The following is a 15,914-nucleotide window of genomic DNA, read 5'->3' on the forward strand; positions in this document are numbered from 1 at the left end:
CTTCATAGCAGTCTTATGAAAACTGGGGACCAGGCGTGGTGGTTCACGCCAGTAATCCCAGCACTTTGGGAGGCCAAGGTGGGTGGATCACCTGAGGTCAGGAGTTCAAGACCAGCCTGGCCAACATGGTAAAACCCTGTCTCTACTAAAAATACAAACATTAGCCGGGCGTGGTGGCACATGCCTGTAATCCCAGCTACTAGGGAGGCTGAGGCAGGAGAATTGCTTGAACCTGGGAGGCAGAGGTTACAGTCAGCAGAGATAGCGGCACCACACTCCAGCCTGGGCAACAAAGCAAGACTCCCTCAAAAGACAAAAAAAAAAAAGAAGAAGGAAGGAAGGAAGGAAGGGAGGGAGGGAGGGAGGAGGAAACCAGGGCTTATGCTTGAGTAGTGATCTCTAACTTTGTCCTGGTATTATTAGTGACTCAATCACAATTTCAGATGACCCTTGGTAGTCTGTCTTTTTTCTATCATACACATCAGAGAGACAGTTTAAATTCCTATCAGGGCTGCAGACCCATGGGGGCCCCGTTCACCCCTTCCCATTGGCCTTGGCAAGAGTAGGCCCCTTATTGCACAGAGAGGAGGGTCCTGGGGGATCCTGGGTCGGCCCTGCCACACCTTGCTTGGCCACCATTTCTGCTGGGCACCAGGAGAAAACCATGGCAGCCGCAGACACCAGCCTCTCCTCCATCACCCCCAACACCCTCCTTTTAAAAAACTTGCTTCTAATTAATAGAATACAAAATGTTGAAAGGATGTTACTTCTGTGATTAGGTTACAAAGAAAATGGTGACTTCTGTCTTGCTAGCAGATGCTCTCCCTTGGGGATTTTGACTAATCAAGTTGTCATGTTAAAGAAGCCTATATGACAAGGAGGCTATATGACAGGCCTATCGCCAACAGCCAGCATGTAACTGAGGCCCTCAGTCCACAAACCCTCAAAGGGTTTGTTGATTTCTGACAACAATCATGTGAACTTAGAGCTGATCTCTCCCCAGTTAAGCCTTCAGATGAGATGCCAACTCTGACCAACACCTTGATTTCAGTCTTCAGAGACTCTGAAGCTTAGGACCCTGCTGAGCCATACCTGGATTTCTGACCCATGGAAAGGATAATGTGCATTGTTTTAAACTACTAAGTTTTAGTTAATTCATTATACAGCAATAGATGATAATAATACAAGAGGAGATACAAATGTAAAGAGAAGTAAAAACTCTATAACTCTGAATTAGAAAGAAAAACAAACAGGCATACACAGATATATATCTCCTAGGTCTTGCTATTGAAAAGGCTTGGAAACAATAACCAGCTAAGCAGTGAGCCGTTGCTAGCATTCAGTTTGTCATCTTGAAATTCCATATCCCCATAAAGAAATCAGGATTCCCGGGAGAAATGGCTGAATCCAGATCGGAGGCAAGAAATGTATGGCATGAGACTGAAACATCTTGTCGTATCATAAAGCAAGGGTCTTGAGTCAGAAGTACTCAGGTGCCAAGTTGAAGACCTTCCCACTTGAAGATAGGAAAATTTGAGCCCCAGTAAAGATAATGACAGCAAAGAGTTGAAACACTTCAAGTATGTTTATATCCCTGAGTCTGTAATTATTCTTAAAAAAAAAACATTGGTCACCATTGGAGAATGCTAGAGAGCCAAGTATTTTGAAAACACATAAGTAAAGGAAAACAAGTATTTATCCTGCCTTTTCCACATGAACTGTACAACTTCGTAACCACATAGATGATAAGAAAAAGTTTCTTTTAATGTATTAAAATAAACTTTTAATATATTACAAGAAACATTACCTATATAGCAGGGTGCCTCGTGCCTCGGCTGCCTACAAGCTGTGTGACCTTGGGTGAGTGACTTAACCTCCTTGTGCCTCAGTTTCCCCCCCCTTTAAAATGGAGTTGACTACACATTTAGATCATGTTTGGGGATTAAATGAATTAATACATGTCAAGCAACTAGAACAGTGCCAGGTGTTTCAGAAGTATCTATTATCATTGTTATATTTATTCCTAAAATGCTGGCATTTATCCAACCACAGTTCTTGGCACCCCTTGCACCATACACCTCCAGTCACTCCTGGGCTTTAGCCTGGAGCCCAATGTGCATCCCCACCCTGCATCACCCTACTCACCCTAGGACTCATAACCCCACTCACCATGGGACTCACCCTGAGCCGAGCCAATCTTTAACAGAGACTCTTCCAAAGCCCTTGGGCAACTTGACACCTGGGCAAGTCCTGCACCACTGACCCACCTTCTGCTGCCTCCTTAGGTGGCTTGGAGAATATTTCATGTCATTAACTTCCTCACTTTGAGCCCATCTAGGGCAAAGAGGCAAGTGGGAGACTCTTTTCCTTACTCCCCAAACATCCTGGGACCTTCTGCTTAGTTCTTTTCCAATTCCTAACCACTCTGGATCCCATCCCACCCCCATACACCACTTGCCCCACAGATGGATTTACATGCTTTACCTGTATTGCTTTACCTCCTGAGATTTCTCTCCTCACCCACCTAACCTTCATGTCTTTCCACAAGAGCACAGAGAGGTGAAGTAACTTGTGCACAGTCACACAGCTAGATAGTAACAAACTACAGCTATGCTATGCTACCAAGCAGCAAGCTTAACCGTGTCTTCACTTTCCCAGCCCTTCCTTCCCATGATGCTGCACTTTCCCAATCACTGCCCAGCCTCTCACACCTGACCTGCATTAATGCACCTGACCTACCAGAATTCTATTCGTTTCTTCCTCTTGTATACCAACAGGTTCCCCGCACCCCCTCCCTCCAGTGCTTTCAGGGCACAGTTACTCATTCAAAATAATTACTCAATACCTGTTTATGTGGCATCACATTTGGCTTCCACAAAAGGAAAAAAAGCATAATAATTACCCAGATTGGAAAACAAAATTCCAACAAAAGAACACTAGATGGGGAATCATTCAGTCTTCAATGCAGACCTTTGCCACCTCACAGGCATGTGACATTGAGCAATCACTTTTACTTCACTGTGCTCAGTTTACACAATACATACGTATGGCAAACACCTGTGCCTTCCTCTTCTAGGTTGATTGTGAGAACCTGTTGACAAGCTCAGTGGGGAAACTATTTTTATTCCATACCTTAGCCTTTGCACTGGCTCACCTCTTCCTGGAACATCCTTCTTCTAGATAGCATCGATTGACCCCCACTTCACCTCTTCATCTTAGTTTAAATGTCTCCTCCTCAATGAAGCATCCCTGACCCCGCCTGCACCATATAATGAAATCTTACTCCTCCTCACACTGCTCCACTTTCTTCTGTTTCAAAAGTACTTTATCACCTTCTAATATACTACATAGTTTCTATGATTATTGTCTATTATTTTTCTCTCCTGCTAGAATGTAAACTTTGTTAGGGCAGGAACCTTTGTCGGCTCTGCTGATGTATCCCAAGTTCCTACAGTGGTACCCACTGGCCTAACAAGTGCCCCATGGATGTTTGCTGATTGCCAGAGTGCCCCCATCCACAGTCTGAGCCTCCCTTCTTTAGGTCTCTTGGTGCTCCTCTAATTATAGGGGCACTGAAAATCCTTCTTGTTACTGTTAATGAGGCCAAATGCAGGAAGTAGTGGCATCAACTACTACAACACTCTGGACCAGATCAGTGAAAGAGAATCTGGAAAACAACAACAACAAGAAAAAACAAACAAACAAACAAAACCCAAACATTCCCAAATTCTCCCTTCAATTTTCTCTTTACTACAGGCATGCCCATTTGGGCCCTTTTTACATCCCTATCTCTCCCCTCCTCCTCTCTTACTCATTTGGGATGTGCCTCATTCCCTAAATGTTCCTCCTTCACCCTTTTGTCTTCCATTTTGTGGCTTTTTCCTCTGTGAGCTTTACTTTGCTTTTCTGAGTAGGTGAGAGAGAAAGGGACTGTCTGAACACTGGGGTTGGAGTCACAGAAGGACCACGCCAGGCTTCAGTGTTGAAGGTAAGTGTGGCATGCCATAGCACGATATATGAGGAAACCTCAGCTGGGACCTTGTTCCTTTGACCCAGGCAGTTCAGAGAGCCCAAGAGAGGACTGGGGGTGTGGACTGGCAGGTCTGCATGGTGCTGGTAAACATGCAACAAACAGCCCCTTTCCTTTCGCCCTGTGAGCTCATGCAAGAGGAGCAGAAGCTCTGTAGAAGTAGCTTTTTCCTAAAGTAAACATTTATGGGTCCTGTTTAGATTGCCTGGATAAACATTTAGCTCTATTTGCCTATTCCAGAGCAGAGGACGCTGCCTTGCTCTACAAACTCATCTCAACTCACTTGCCCATTGCACTTCACAGGCATCTCAGTCCTCTTAGGGTGGGACAGGCAGTAGGTCAGTGAGGGGAGCACAGGTTTAGGGACTACCTACTGATGTAGAGGTTGCAAGTGGAAGGATGGAAAATAAGCTATTATTTGCTTGATGCCTCTAGCATATTAAAAGGACCATACTAATCCTCAGGGTAGTCTGGGACCTTGATACTCAAAGTGCACTCCATGAACCAGCAGCATCTGAGGCACCTAGGAGTGCATTGCTCATTTAAAAGGTAGATTCCTGGGCCCCCTTCTGACCTTTTGAATTAGGAATCTGCATTTTAACAAGATCTCAAGTGATTTGTAGGTATTATACAATTTCATAAACGCTATTCCAGAAAATCTGAATTCAGCTAATTGCTAATTGTTCTATTGACAAATAAAATAGTAAGTAACTTTTAAAGAATCGTTTATGGTTCCTAAGCCATGAGGAAAAAAAATACACATATATATGTATTCTTTAACACTTTAAAAATAAACTTCAAAGACAAAGGTTTAGGGCAGAACAGTTTTAAGCTCAACTTTTATTTCCTCTCTTTTGAAATATTCTGATTTAGGTTTTGACTATGGAGAAAAGAGTAACGATGTCAGCAGAGGCATTTCATATCCTAATTTTAACATGATACTTAAAATTCTACCTACATTTGTTAAATGGTATTATTTCTTATGTAAATCATAATGTACATTTATTGAGAGCTACATTTTAAGTACGAGTTTGTATTTATTTAATCTTATGTACCCTATGAGGAAGGTACTGATGTCATCCTCTGTTTTACAGATGGGGAGACTATAGCATAGGAGCATTTAGATAAGTTGCCTAAAGTCCCACAGCTCACAAATGGGGAGGAAGGATTTGAACTTGGTGCCAGAGCATACGTTTAACCCTGACAATAAATGTCTGAGCATGCTGGTCTCCCTAATAAGCAGCAAGCTGCCCAAGATATCAGACTTCTTTTCTTTATAAAACTACTTCAATGATGCTGCTTGCAATGGCACTCAAAGTTGCTGACCAACCCCCAAAAAAAGAATAATGCGGACATAAAAGGCTATGAATTAAAGAGGTACCTTGTGAAGAATAGAGATTTTAAAGTATCATCTTATTATTTGTAACAAAAATGGAAAACTTAAATACAGTAATGACCAGCATTGAGAATTTGATATGAATCATCAACATAGTTATGTTGATATGTATATGCTACGTACTACGTTGATGATTCATATCAAACTCATTAACATGATATCAACATATATATATGGATGATTCATATCAAAAACATGAGTTAGATATGAAATGAGACATAGATTTCTATTTTTTTTTTTTGAGATGGAGTCTCGCTCTGTCGCCCACGCTGGAGTGCAGTGGCGCGATCTTGGTTCACTGCAAGCTCCGCCTCCCGGGTTCACACCATTCTCCTGCCTCAGCCTCTGGAGTAGCTGGGATTACAGGCGCCCACCACCACGCCTGGCTAATTGTGTGTGTGTGTGTGTGTTTAGTACAGACGTGGTTTCACCATGTTAGCCAGGATGGTCTCGATCTCCTGACCTCGTGATCCGCCGGCCTTGGCCTCCCAAAGTGGTGGGATTACAGGCGTGAGCCACCGCCTGTAATCACCTGGCCGAGACATAGATTTCTAAACCATTAAAACTACAGGTTTTATACCATGGATAATGCTGCTTACAGAAGCTATCTATCACATTCCTAGGGGAGACCATAGCAATGATTTCCTGTGGGAATGGGGACAATTCTTATTCCCAAAAACCTTATGTTTGTTTAAAACGTCACTCTTACAGAAAAAGATGCACCTCTGAATATCCTTTGATCTCAGCCAATCTTTTTTAAAAAAGTATACATAGATACTGGTCTTTTAGAATTGTTCAATGCTCAGTATTGCTCAAAAACAGCCCCTCCATAACAATTTATTTCCAGATAAGATTTGGTCCCTTTAAAGGAAATCATTAGAAATGGACCAAAGGATAGGGAATAAGAAGGCCACCCAGCAACCCCCTACAATCACAGTCATCCACACAGGAGGCACCAACACCTGGTTTGTAGACAAGTGGTTCACTGCAATGCAAAATAAATTTTATATGAACAGAATAAGCCACTTGAAAATCTTACTTTCCAAGATGGCCCCATTTAGGGGTCTGAGGGTCCACAGAATTAGTCTAGTTCTGCTGGAACAGTACAGATTCTAAAATGCCTAATAAGGTTGCAATGATGACTGAAGGCTTTTCCAAACTCATCACACTCATGTTCTCTCTCCAGTGTGGATTTTCTGATGTTTCTTAAGAAGGGTCCGCTTACTAAAGAGTTTACTGCACTGACTGCACTGATAGGGTTTCTCACCAGTGTGGACTCGGAGATGCTGGAAAAGCCCTGCATTCTGTATGAAGGCTTTGCCACACTCACGACACTGATAGCGCTTCTCTCCAGTGTGTATCCTCTGATGCTGAACAAGGCATGAGCTGAGAAGGAAAGCCTTTCCACACACTTTGCATTCATATGGTTTTTCCCCTGTGTGGATTCTTCTGTGTCTAGTGAGGCCATTGCTGGCACTGAAGGCTTTCCCACACTCCTTACACTGATAGGGTTTCTCTCCAGTGTGGCTCCGCCGATGTTCATTCAGGCTTGACCTCCGGCTGAAGGCCTTCCCACATTCTTCACATTCATATGGCTTCTCCCCAGTGTGGATTCTCTGGTGCTCAATGAGTACTGAACTCTTAGTGAAGCTTTTCCCACATTCATTGCACCTGTGGCGTCTCTCTGCAGTGGAATGTCCCTGCTGCTTTTCTGCCCTGCTGTCTTGTTTATAAGTTTCTCTGTACTTAGAATCCAAAGATGCGTCTCTTTGGAGTCTGCTATCCCGCAAATGTTCCATTTCTTTTAAGATTTCTTGCTTTGATGCCAACTCCTGGTTCTCAGGTATACTTTCACCATCTGGAATAATAAGTGGACCAAACAATGTAATCTCTTTCCTTTATGAAAGAACACAATCATAGGATGGAAATAGAAAGATCCATATCAAACAGACATGTTCTAGGAATGAAGAACTGCCAGTTAAGGAGGGGATTGGGTTAAACAGGGACGTTTAAGCTAGTAGAGTAAGGTCATCAGCACTGCTGAAATGGCTGGAGGGAGCACCCAGAGGCTCCCAGAGAGGATGCACATAAGCAGGCACTATATTATATTCATTACAAGGCAGGCACTGTTCTAAGTGTTTTACATATGTTAATTTATTAAATCTCAAATGACTCTGTGACTGACGTGCTATGATTATCTCCACTTAAAATATGCATAAACTGAAGACACCAGGAGGTTACCTGACTTGTCCATTGTCACAGAGTTATTAAATGCAGCGTTTAAATTCCAACCCAGGCAATTTAGCCCCCGAGTCCACAGTCTTAACTCTTGCCCTATATAGACCCGCCAGAGATCTCCTGAAAGGACCTGTCAAAATCCTTACCTTGTTCTCGAAATTGGTGGAGGCGAAAAGATTCATATTTGAGCTGTGTCACCATAGGCTGAAGCTGGATGTCTGTTGGTTCCTGCTTGACCTTCAGATGTTCCACCTCCTCCGAGAGCACTTCAGAATGTCCATGTTCATGGTCTAGAGCCTGAAGGCAGGTAGGCACATTTCGTTCATAAGAGGGGGATTATAGGAGTCCAAGCTAATATGAAATGAAAGATATCACATGGAACTATATGAAACATTTTCTAGAGAGATGTCACAGTGGAAGGACCACAGTTTAATTCCATACCCAAAAGCAAAACAGGGAAGAGTGGCCCAATTTAGTATGGTGGTTTAAAATAAATCCACCAGGTAGAATCGAACTGCCCACCCCCAGCCCCCTGAATGTGGGCTATACTTGATAGCTCAACTCTACTGAATAGAAAGTGAGGCAGAAGAGATGGTATATAACTTCTGAGTCATAAAAAGCACTGTGGCTTTTTCCTTTCTCTTTCTCTCCTTCTTCCCTCTGGAGGAAGCCAGCTGACATGTTGTGAGGGCACTCAAGCAGCCCCATGAAGAATACCAACATGGTAAAGAACTAAGACCTCCTGCCAATAGCCGGTGAGTAGCTGAGGCCCCCTACCAACAACTGTACCAATGAACCATCTCGGAAGTGGATCCACCTACCTGAATCTTGTCTTCAGATGACTGTAGTCTTGGCCATTAAGGTTTAGGGGTAATTTGTTACACAACAGAGAACTAATACATATAGCTATAGCCAACCAACCTGTGTCACCAAACCCCACCTTTCATTTAGTATTTAATGTCTAGAAGTCCATCTTTGTCCTCTCACCTGGTTCCCTGGCTCACTAAGCTCTTGTTCCAGATCTTCGACTACAGCCACAGCCTCCTCCCCACTCTCTGGATGGTGCTCCCACACCCAGGCCTGGAGCTCCTCAGGCAGGATAGTCAGGAACTGCTCCAGCACCAGCAGCTCCAAGATTTGCTCTTTGGTGTGGATTTCTGGCCTTAGCCACTGACGACAAAGTTCTCGGAGCCGGCTCAGAGCTTCTCGGGGACCAGGAGTCTCTTGGTAACAAAACTGCCTAAAAAGTTGTCGGGAGGCTTCTTGGCCAGAAAAGTTGTTCACTTGAAGGTGGGCATCTTGATCCCAGGTAGGGTCTTCCTCCACTTTCACAATCTTAAGATCGTACTGTTCGTCTGTTGAAGCCATTCCTGGGGTTAATTTAGAAGGCTTACTCTGGCTTTAGGTGAAAGGATAACTGTGATTTAAAATTTTCTGATTTAATCTTCCTTAGAAGACACCTGATGATAGAGCATTATATATTAATGGAAATAAATCATAAAGTAGTGGGGAAAAAAGCAAAGTATGGAAATATGAATGGTATTCTATCATTTATGTTAATACAATGTATATATGGTTACTGACTTACATATGTTTAGCAACTGGGAAAAGGTTATTCCAGAGTACATTAATGGCCTCAAGTCTTCCCCCTTCCCTGTAGCCATGTATTAATATTTTGCAGTGCCCTTCCATTGTGACACTGAATTCAACAATATGACTTGATTTTGCCAATGATATTAGCAAATGTGATGCATGCAGAGGTTTGAACAGTACTTGTGTAACTGGGTTTGCTTACTCTTGCCCTCTGAAATTGCCAGAAGAAGGATATTTTTTCAGATGATAAGAGACATGTAGGACAGAGCCAGATCACCCCAGTGGAGTAGATGAGACCATCCTAGATTAGTTGACAGCCAGCTAACTGCCAGACATGTGAGCAGGCCTAGCCTGAGGTCTGCAGAGCTGCTGAATGCAGATGTATAAATAGGGCCTGCCCACCCTAGGTAAGCTATGCCCCATATACTCACGTGCTATACATAAGTTTATCACTATATGCCACTCATGTTTTGTGGCTATTTATTATACCACATTATTATGGCAACAGATAACTGATATAGAAGGGTGAACCTCTGGGAAGGAAAATTAGGTAACTGTGGAATAAAAAAGCAAGAGATATTTACTTTTTGAGCACAGACATGATGCTAAAAGGAAATGCTCATTGCAGCATTTCATATTTCAGATTTTCAGATTAGGGATCTGTTAAGTTTAATGCAAATATTCCAAAATCCAGAAAAATCTGAAATCCAAAATACTCTGATCCCAGGGGTTTTGGATAAGGGATACTCAGTCTGTAGAAGTGATTTAAAGGCCTGGGCAATATGTTTATATGGTAGATCTATGAGGAGAACAGGATATATAAAACTAGCTATAATATCAGATGATTAATGCTGTAATAGAGGCCTCGCCAGAATATTCAGGGAGTAAAGAATAGAAAAAATAATTTCTGACTGGGTATGGAACATTGAAAGAATATGACTTAGGGGCAAGTACATTTGAATTAGGCTAAAATCATGAACAGGAATTTATCAGGCAGAGAAAGGAAGGGATCCGCCATCATAAATCAAGCAAACAACATGAGGAAAGGTATTTAAGGGCACACACAACGGCGGTAAGGACAGGCAAAGCTGAACTATAGAATATGGGTTGTGGGTAAAAATGTGAGAGATGAGGTTAAAAAGATGCATTATAGGGGACAGAAAATGGCCTTCAACTCTAGGCTGAGACGTTAGACTTTACTATATGGAACACTGAGAGGCAAGGCTTTTATTTCATTGTCATGGTGTTAGATCTGTATTTTAAAAAAATATTGAGTAAGATTCAGGATGGAAATGGTAAGAATATGTTGCAGCGTTGTGGCCTTTTAAGTTGGGAAGTTTAATGGTAGTTACACTGATACAATGTTGACTTTAGTGGTGTAATTTAAGTTTTATCTGACTTTTGCCCAATGCTAATGGAATCATTAAGGTCTGAGAGCACTTGGAAGTTTTTCAGTTACACTTTATTGGGTGAAAATGCATTTATTCCATTCATTCATATATCATGTGTCTGTTAGGTGTCTGGAATAGTGTTGAGGTGCTTAGTTCAAAATGGTGAAAGGAAAGGTCCCTACCTTTACGGTATTTACCGTGGGAAAGACAGACCTTAATAAAATATTCACATAAAATTATGTTACAGAATTGAGAATTTGAAGAGTTACAAAGACCATGGCATTTATTCTTTGTCAATGTCCAAGGCGATATGTATATCTTTTTACTCCTTACTGTATTATCTGGTAATTTGGTTTGTTGAGTCTTCAGTTCAGGAAGACTGAAAGTCTGACAGTTTCTAATTATGAATTTGTATTGGATTCCATTATTATTAAACATGTAGCTTCTCATGGCCTTAGGTTTATAGTCAAAAATTGTTCTGCAAATATGGGTTCTGCACTTTAATGCTATTGAGAAACCATGGAGATACAGCTGGCTCTTTTTATTTTGTTTTTTTGTTTTCTGGATCACTACAGGCAATCTCTCACATACCCAAAGCCACAGGTGGAGTATTCCTCCATCAGTTGTATTCTTCTCCCCACAATTGGTGCTTAGGATTTACCTCCTGGTCTTATGCCACCATGAACTGTCTTTATCCTTAATGCATAGCACAGTGCCTGGCCCACTGTCAGTGCTCCAGAAATGTTTTCCAGGCAAATAAATATATTCTCCCCTCCTATATCCCCTTTCACTTCATCAAGCCATGGTAAGGACAGGGAAGGGAACACAGAAGAGAAAATACACTCTTTATTCTTGTCCCCCAAACCACCCCTGTTCCCAGGATGTATATGCATTACCCTATGTTCCCCAGTCCTCCCATCTCTTCCTATCTCCTCTCCCAAACGGCTACAGATTACAGACACTTCTTATTTCTAAAATGCCTAGAGGACTTACAAGTCTGGACTTGCCACAAAATTATGAATGCATCTTCAATGTTTTGTTTACCTGATTTATTTGATTAAATGCAAATTTGGTGTCATCTGATATCCTAGCAGGGAACAAATACTTGATAGACATCTGACAAATTAAATGGAATAAGCTATTTAAAATCATCTTTAGTGAAGCACTGCAGTACAGTGAATAATGTTCATATCCTGTGACCTCTCTAAGCAGTAATGATCATAGTACTCCTCTTATAAGTGTTGTGATTATACAAGGTAATGCATATAAAAAGCTTAGCACAGCACCTGGCCCATAGCAATTATTACATAAATATCAATGAGCAGGTATTATTAGTAAAGTAGTATTAGTAAATTGAATATATTCATAGAGGAAATAAACCCAATAAAATAAAATATTGACGTCATGTGTTAATACTCAGTGGACAGTTGAAAATACTAGAAGAAATATTCCAGAAAATCCAGGACAGACAGTGACCAGTGGTGACCTCCCATTTGTGTACTGAAGCCCATCTCTAGATCCCACCAAGGGTATCCCCCTGAATATCCCAACAACAGCTCAAAAGCAACATTAAAAATCGGATTCATTTTTCCAGGGTGATATGAAACAGGCCAATTTATGACTAATTACCAATTGACTCCAAACATTTGGCATTGGAAGATGATATATAAAAGGGGATAAAGAAAAAGATATGGCCAGCTACAAATACAAGACAAAAATCTCAGTGGACCAGAAACAGAAACACAGAGTAGTTAGTGGAGTTGATGCTGTGGGCTAACTGACTTGACTGCAGAAACAGTCAAAGACATCCTAGAATTCAACTCCTGCAGGATTAAATGTGGTATGTCTCAGCTTGTAGGGAACCAGGCTCACTGTTTCATGCCAGGGCATGAAAGGGGGATAAAAAAATAAAAAGCAGTTGACTGCTGACTCAACTTATGACTTTATCAGCAACTAAGGCTCAGGAGGCAAGGGACAAGGAGAGACTCATTACTAGTAACTGATCCATTTACTTGCTCATTTAGTCAATAAATGTTCATTGAGCACCCATAACATACCAGGTACTTGGCTGGGCACTAGGGCTACAATGGTGAAAAAGATGGGACCAGGCCCTGTTTTGCTGAAGTATATATTTTAACAGGGAAGACAAACTGAAAATAAAAGCAACAACAAAAATAAGTAAGGAGGCAAATAAAATAATTATGAGTTGTGATGATTACTTTGAGGAAAATAAACGAGGCACTGAGTTACCAAATACATGTAGCCTATTTAGATGAGGTGGTGGGAGGTGAGGTAACATTTAAGCTGAGCCCTTAAGGGCAAAAGAAGTGAGCCATACAGAGTAGGGATGAGGGAGGGGAAGAGCACTCTGGACTATCCAAAGGCCCTGAGGAAGTGCATGCTGCCATCAAAGACAGGAGAGGAGGCTGGAGTGTCTACAGTCATGTGGGAGAAGAGTGGCAAAATATTAGGCTGGCAAGACAAGCAGGAATCAGATCATGTAGGGCATAGGAGTTAGGATTTTATAAATGCAATAGAGAAACCACTGAAGGCTTTAAGAAAGGAAGTGACAAGGCTGAATTATGTACTGAGAAGCTCTGCTACTGGATGGAGAATGAGCTGAGGGAATGAGGGTAGAGGCAAGAGTGGAAGAAGAAAGCAAGAGTAGAAGCAGAAGAGGCAAGAGTTGAAAAAAGGGTAAAGTGGAGGGGGTGAAGGCTATTGCACTGAATCTGGAAAGACTTCCACTTAGTTTAGATGTTACTGTACACATGAAAGGAGAAACAGCTTAACCTTTGTAAAAGCAGTTCAGTCACTGGACAATCAATTTATGGAGCTGTGCTAAGAGCTGGGAATACACAGGTGTTTATAGCTCATGAGGATATAATTACAATACAATAAAATAAAAGCCATAATTTGAAAAATGTATACAAGGTATACTCCTGGAGGAAGTGGGAGAGCTCATCCTAAATACAAGATTAAGTTTCTATGCATTGCCTGTAATCCACAACGGAATTCATTAATCCGTAAGTGTCTATGAGGTGTCAGACAGCAAAGAGTGAAACAGTGCAGAGTTTGATGTGTCCCCATTGTCCTTCACTGAAATAAAAACATGGCAGAAAGAGCATAAAAGAGAATGTTTTCATTCGTGAGAACGTTATCTCACATCAGCATAATTAGCAACAGCAACAAAGAGATCATGTAAATCACAAATCATCTGTGTTGTAAAATACATCCCAAAGGATAACCAAGTACGATGACAAGAAAACAGAGGAAGAACTTAGATACCATGAGGAAACAGTCAAATCAAAAATTGGGGATGCACTACAGGAAGACTGGAAGAGCCTCCTTTTCAACAAGGCAATGGGATGGGAGGAAGGGAGGCAATGGGATGGGAGGAAGGGAGGCAAAGGGTAAAATTGCCCTAGATTAAGACTTAACTACATGCAGTGAGTGGTCTATGATTGGATGCTAGTTGGTACAAACAGGTGTAAAAGACATCTGTGGAACAACAGGGGGTGGAGGGATTTAAACATGAACTAGGTGTTAGGTGAAGCGCCTACACTTAGTTGGGTGTGCTAATAATATTGTGGCTATATAGGGAAATGTCCCTAATTTTTAGAGATGCATTAGAAACTAGAGGTGACAAGTTATGAGGTTTGTGGTTTTACAATATTTAAAGAAAACATTATATGCGACAAACATTGCATAATGTTGACTTATTAAATAAAAGTTACGTGTATATAGGAAATAAGGCTTTTGAATAAGGCTTTTGACAGGGAGCGAAGTCCACCCCTTCTCTACCTCTCCACCTCGGTTTCGCTGCTAAAGCTCCGCCCTCTCTAGGGGTCTCTCCCACCACCCTGTGAAAGGAGCTACCTAGCTTGCCTTAAGTAGATAGCAAAGGAAGGGTCCCTGGAGAGCCCGCCCCCGTCCATGGGTCAGTGTCTCATCTCCACATAGCATAAAACGCAGCCTGGGAAAAAATTCACGTTGCGGACACCGATAAGGGAACTAGCACAGGGTGTTGTGCCTATAGATATGCCCACGGCTGCACAGATAGAAAAACCTCGGGCCGTTTGGATAAAAACTTGCACAGAACCTCCAGCTCACTCAGATAAGGGAACAAGGCCTGGCACATAATGCCTTTGTCCTTTGTATAGTCAGCAGGTTCCCAGGAAAAGTTTCTTCTCCTTTGTGGGTATGGGCACGGTGGGCTCTGGTAGGTTCCGGCGGGAGCTCTACTTTCCTTCATTAGCACGATAAGCCCAGCTTCTATGAATTATCGCCTCAGCCCCTGATTGGTCCGGGCCAAGCTTTCACTTCAGATTCTGATAGGTCCTGGGCCAAGCTAAGCCGCATCTATGAATCATCATTTCAGCTCCTGATTGGTCCTGGGCCAAGCTCAGTCAAGCGTTCGCCAAGACAGCCCGCAGACTAAGCGCATTCTCCTTTCCAGTCCACAAAAACGTCAGAACGGGCCCCATAGTGGGTACTCCGGGTCGGGAGCCTATCTCTGCTGGCAGAGAGCTTTTTCTTTTCGCTTATTAAACTTTCGCTCTAACCTCACCTTTTGTGTCTGCGCTCCTTAATCGTCTTGGAGGCAGGACAAAGAGCTCCGGACGTTATCTCAGACAAGGAAAGGCTGTTTAACCTTCAGGATCAGGGGCGGGACCTCCACCTACTCCACCGGGACTTCAGGCCAGTGAATGTGTAGGGGCGTGGGTCACGCCTGCGCAGACGTTCCCTCCCCGCCTACTTCGAGACACAGACCAGAAATGTTCCGGGAGCCTGGCGGGTCGCGACCAGGGACCAAGACTCACCTTCGGGGCACTGGGAAACTACGGAACAGGTGGCGGGGCTGCAGCACCCCAATGACCGATCAACCGCAAAGGCCGGAAATGCGTCAGCCGTTCTGAGCCCACTGGCTGAAACCAGGCAACTCTTTCCTTTCTAGGAATTCCAGAGGTGGCTGCATCTTGGTGACTCCCTTATTGCAAAACCCGGGGCCAAAAATCCCAGCCTCACTGGTTACGAGGCGGAGAAATGCGGCGAGGGATTTCTATGGGGAGCGGCCCCCAGCATTTAGGAGCTAGATGGTCATCGAGACGCAAAACATTAGAGCTGGAAGGTGGTAGGAAGATATAAAGGAAGAGAGCGAGTAACAGGAGGCAATTCCACGGCCAAACAGGTTTATTCACAGGAATAAGCCTGCGAAGAGTTCCAGTCAGGAATCTGGCTGATACTCTGATCGCTTACAAGCTGA

General features: G+C 42.7%; 1 protein-coding gene across 1 annotated transcript; it reads right to left on the reverse strand.

Moving 5' to 3' along the window:
* Positions 1-4,840: 4,840 nt before the first annotated feature.
* Positions 4,841-15,542, reverse strand: ZSCAN31 (zinc finger and SCAN domain containing 31). Its single transcript, XM_025383232.1, has 5 exons — positions 15,472-15,542; positions 8,652-9,124; positions 7,811-7,961; positions 6,694-7,284; positions 4,841-4,910 (listed from the first exon to the last, which is right to left on the reverse strand). Exons 2-5 carry the CDS (start codon positions 9,030-9,032, stop codon positions 4,900-4,902), a joined length of 1,134 nt encoding a protein of 377 aa, XP_025239017.1. The 5' UTR covers positions 9,033-9,124; positions 15,472-15,542; the 3' UTR covers positions 4,841-4,899.
* Positions 15,543-15,914: the final 372 nt, after the last annotated feature.

The sequence above is a fragment of the Theropithecus gelada genome, chromosome 4 (assembly GCF_003255815.1).
Source record: "Theropithecus gelada isolate Dixy chromosome 4, Tgel_1.0, whole genome shotgun sequence".
Lineage (NCBI taxonomy): Eukaryota > Metazoa > Chordata > Mammalia > Primates > Cercopithecidae > Theropithecus > Theropithecus gelada.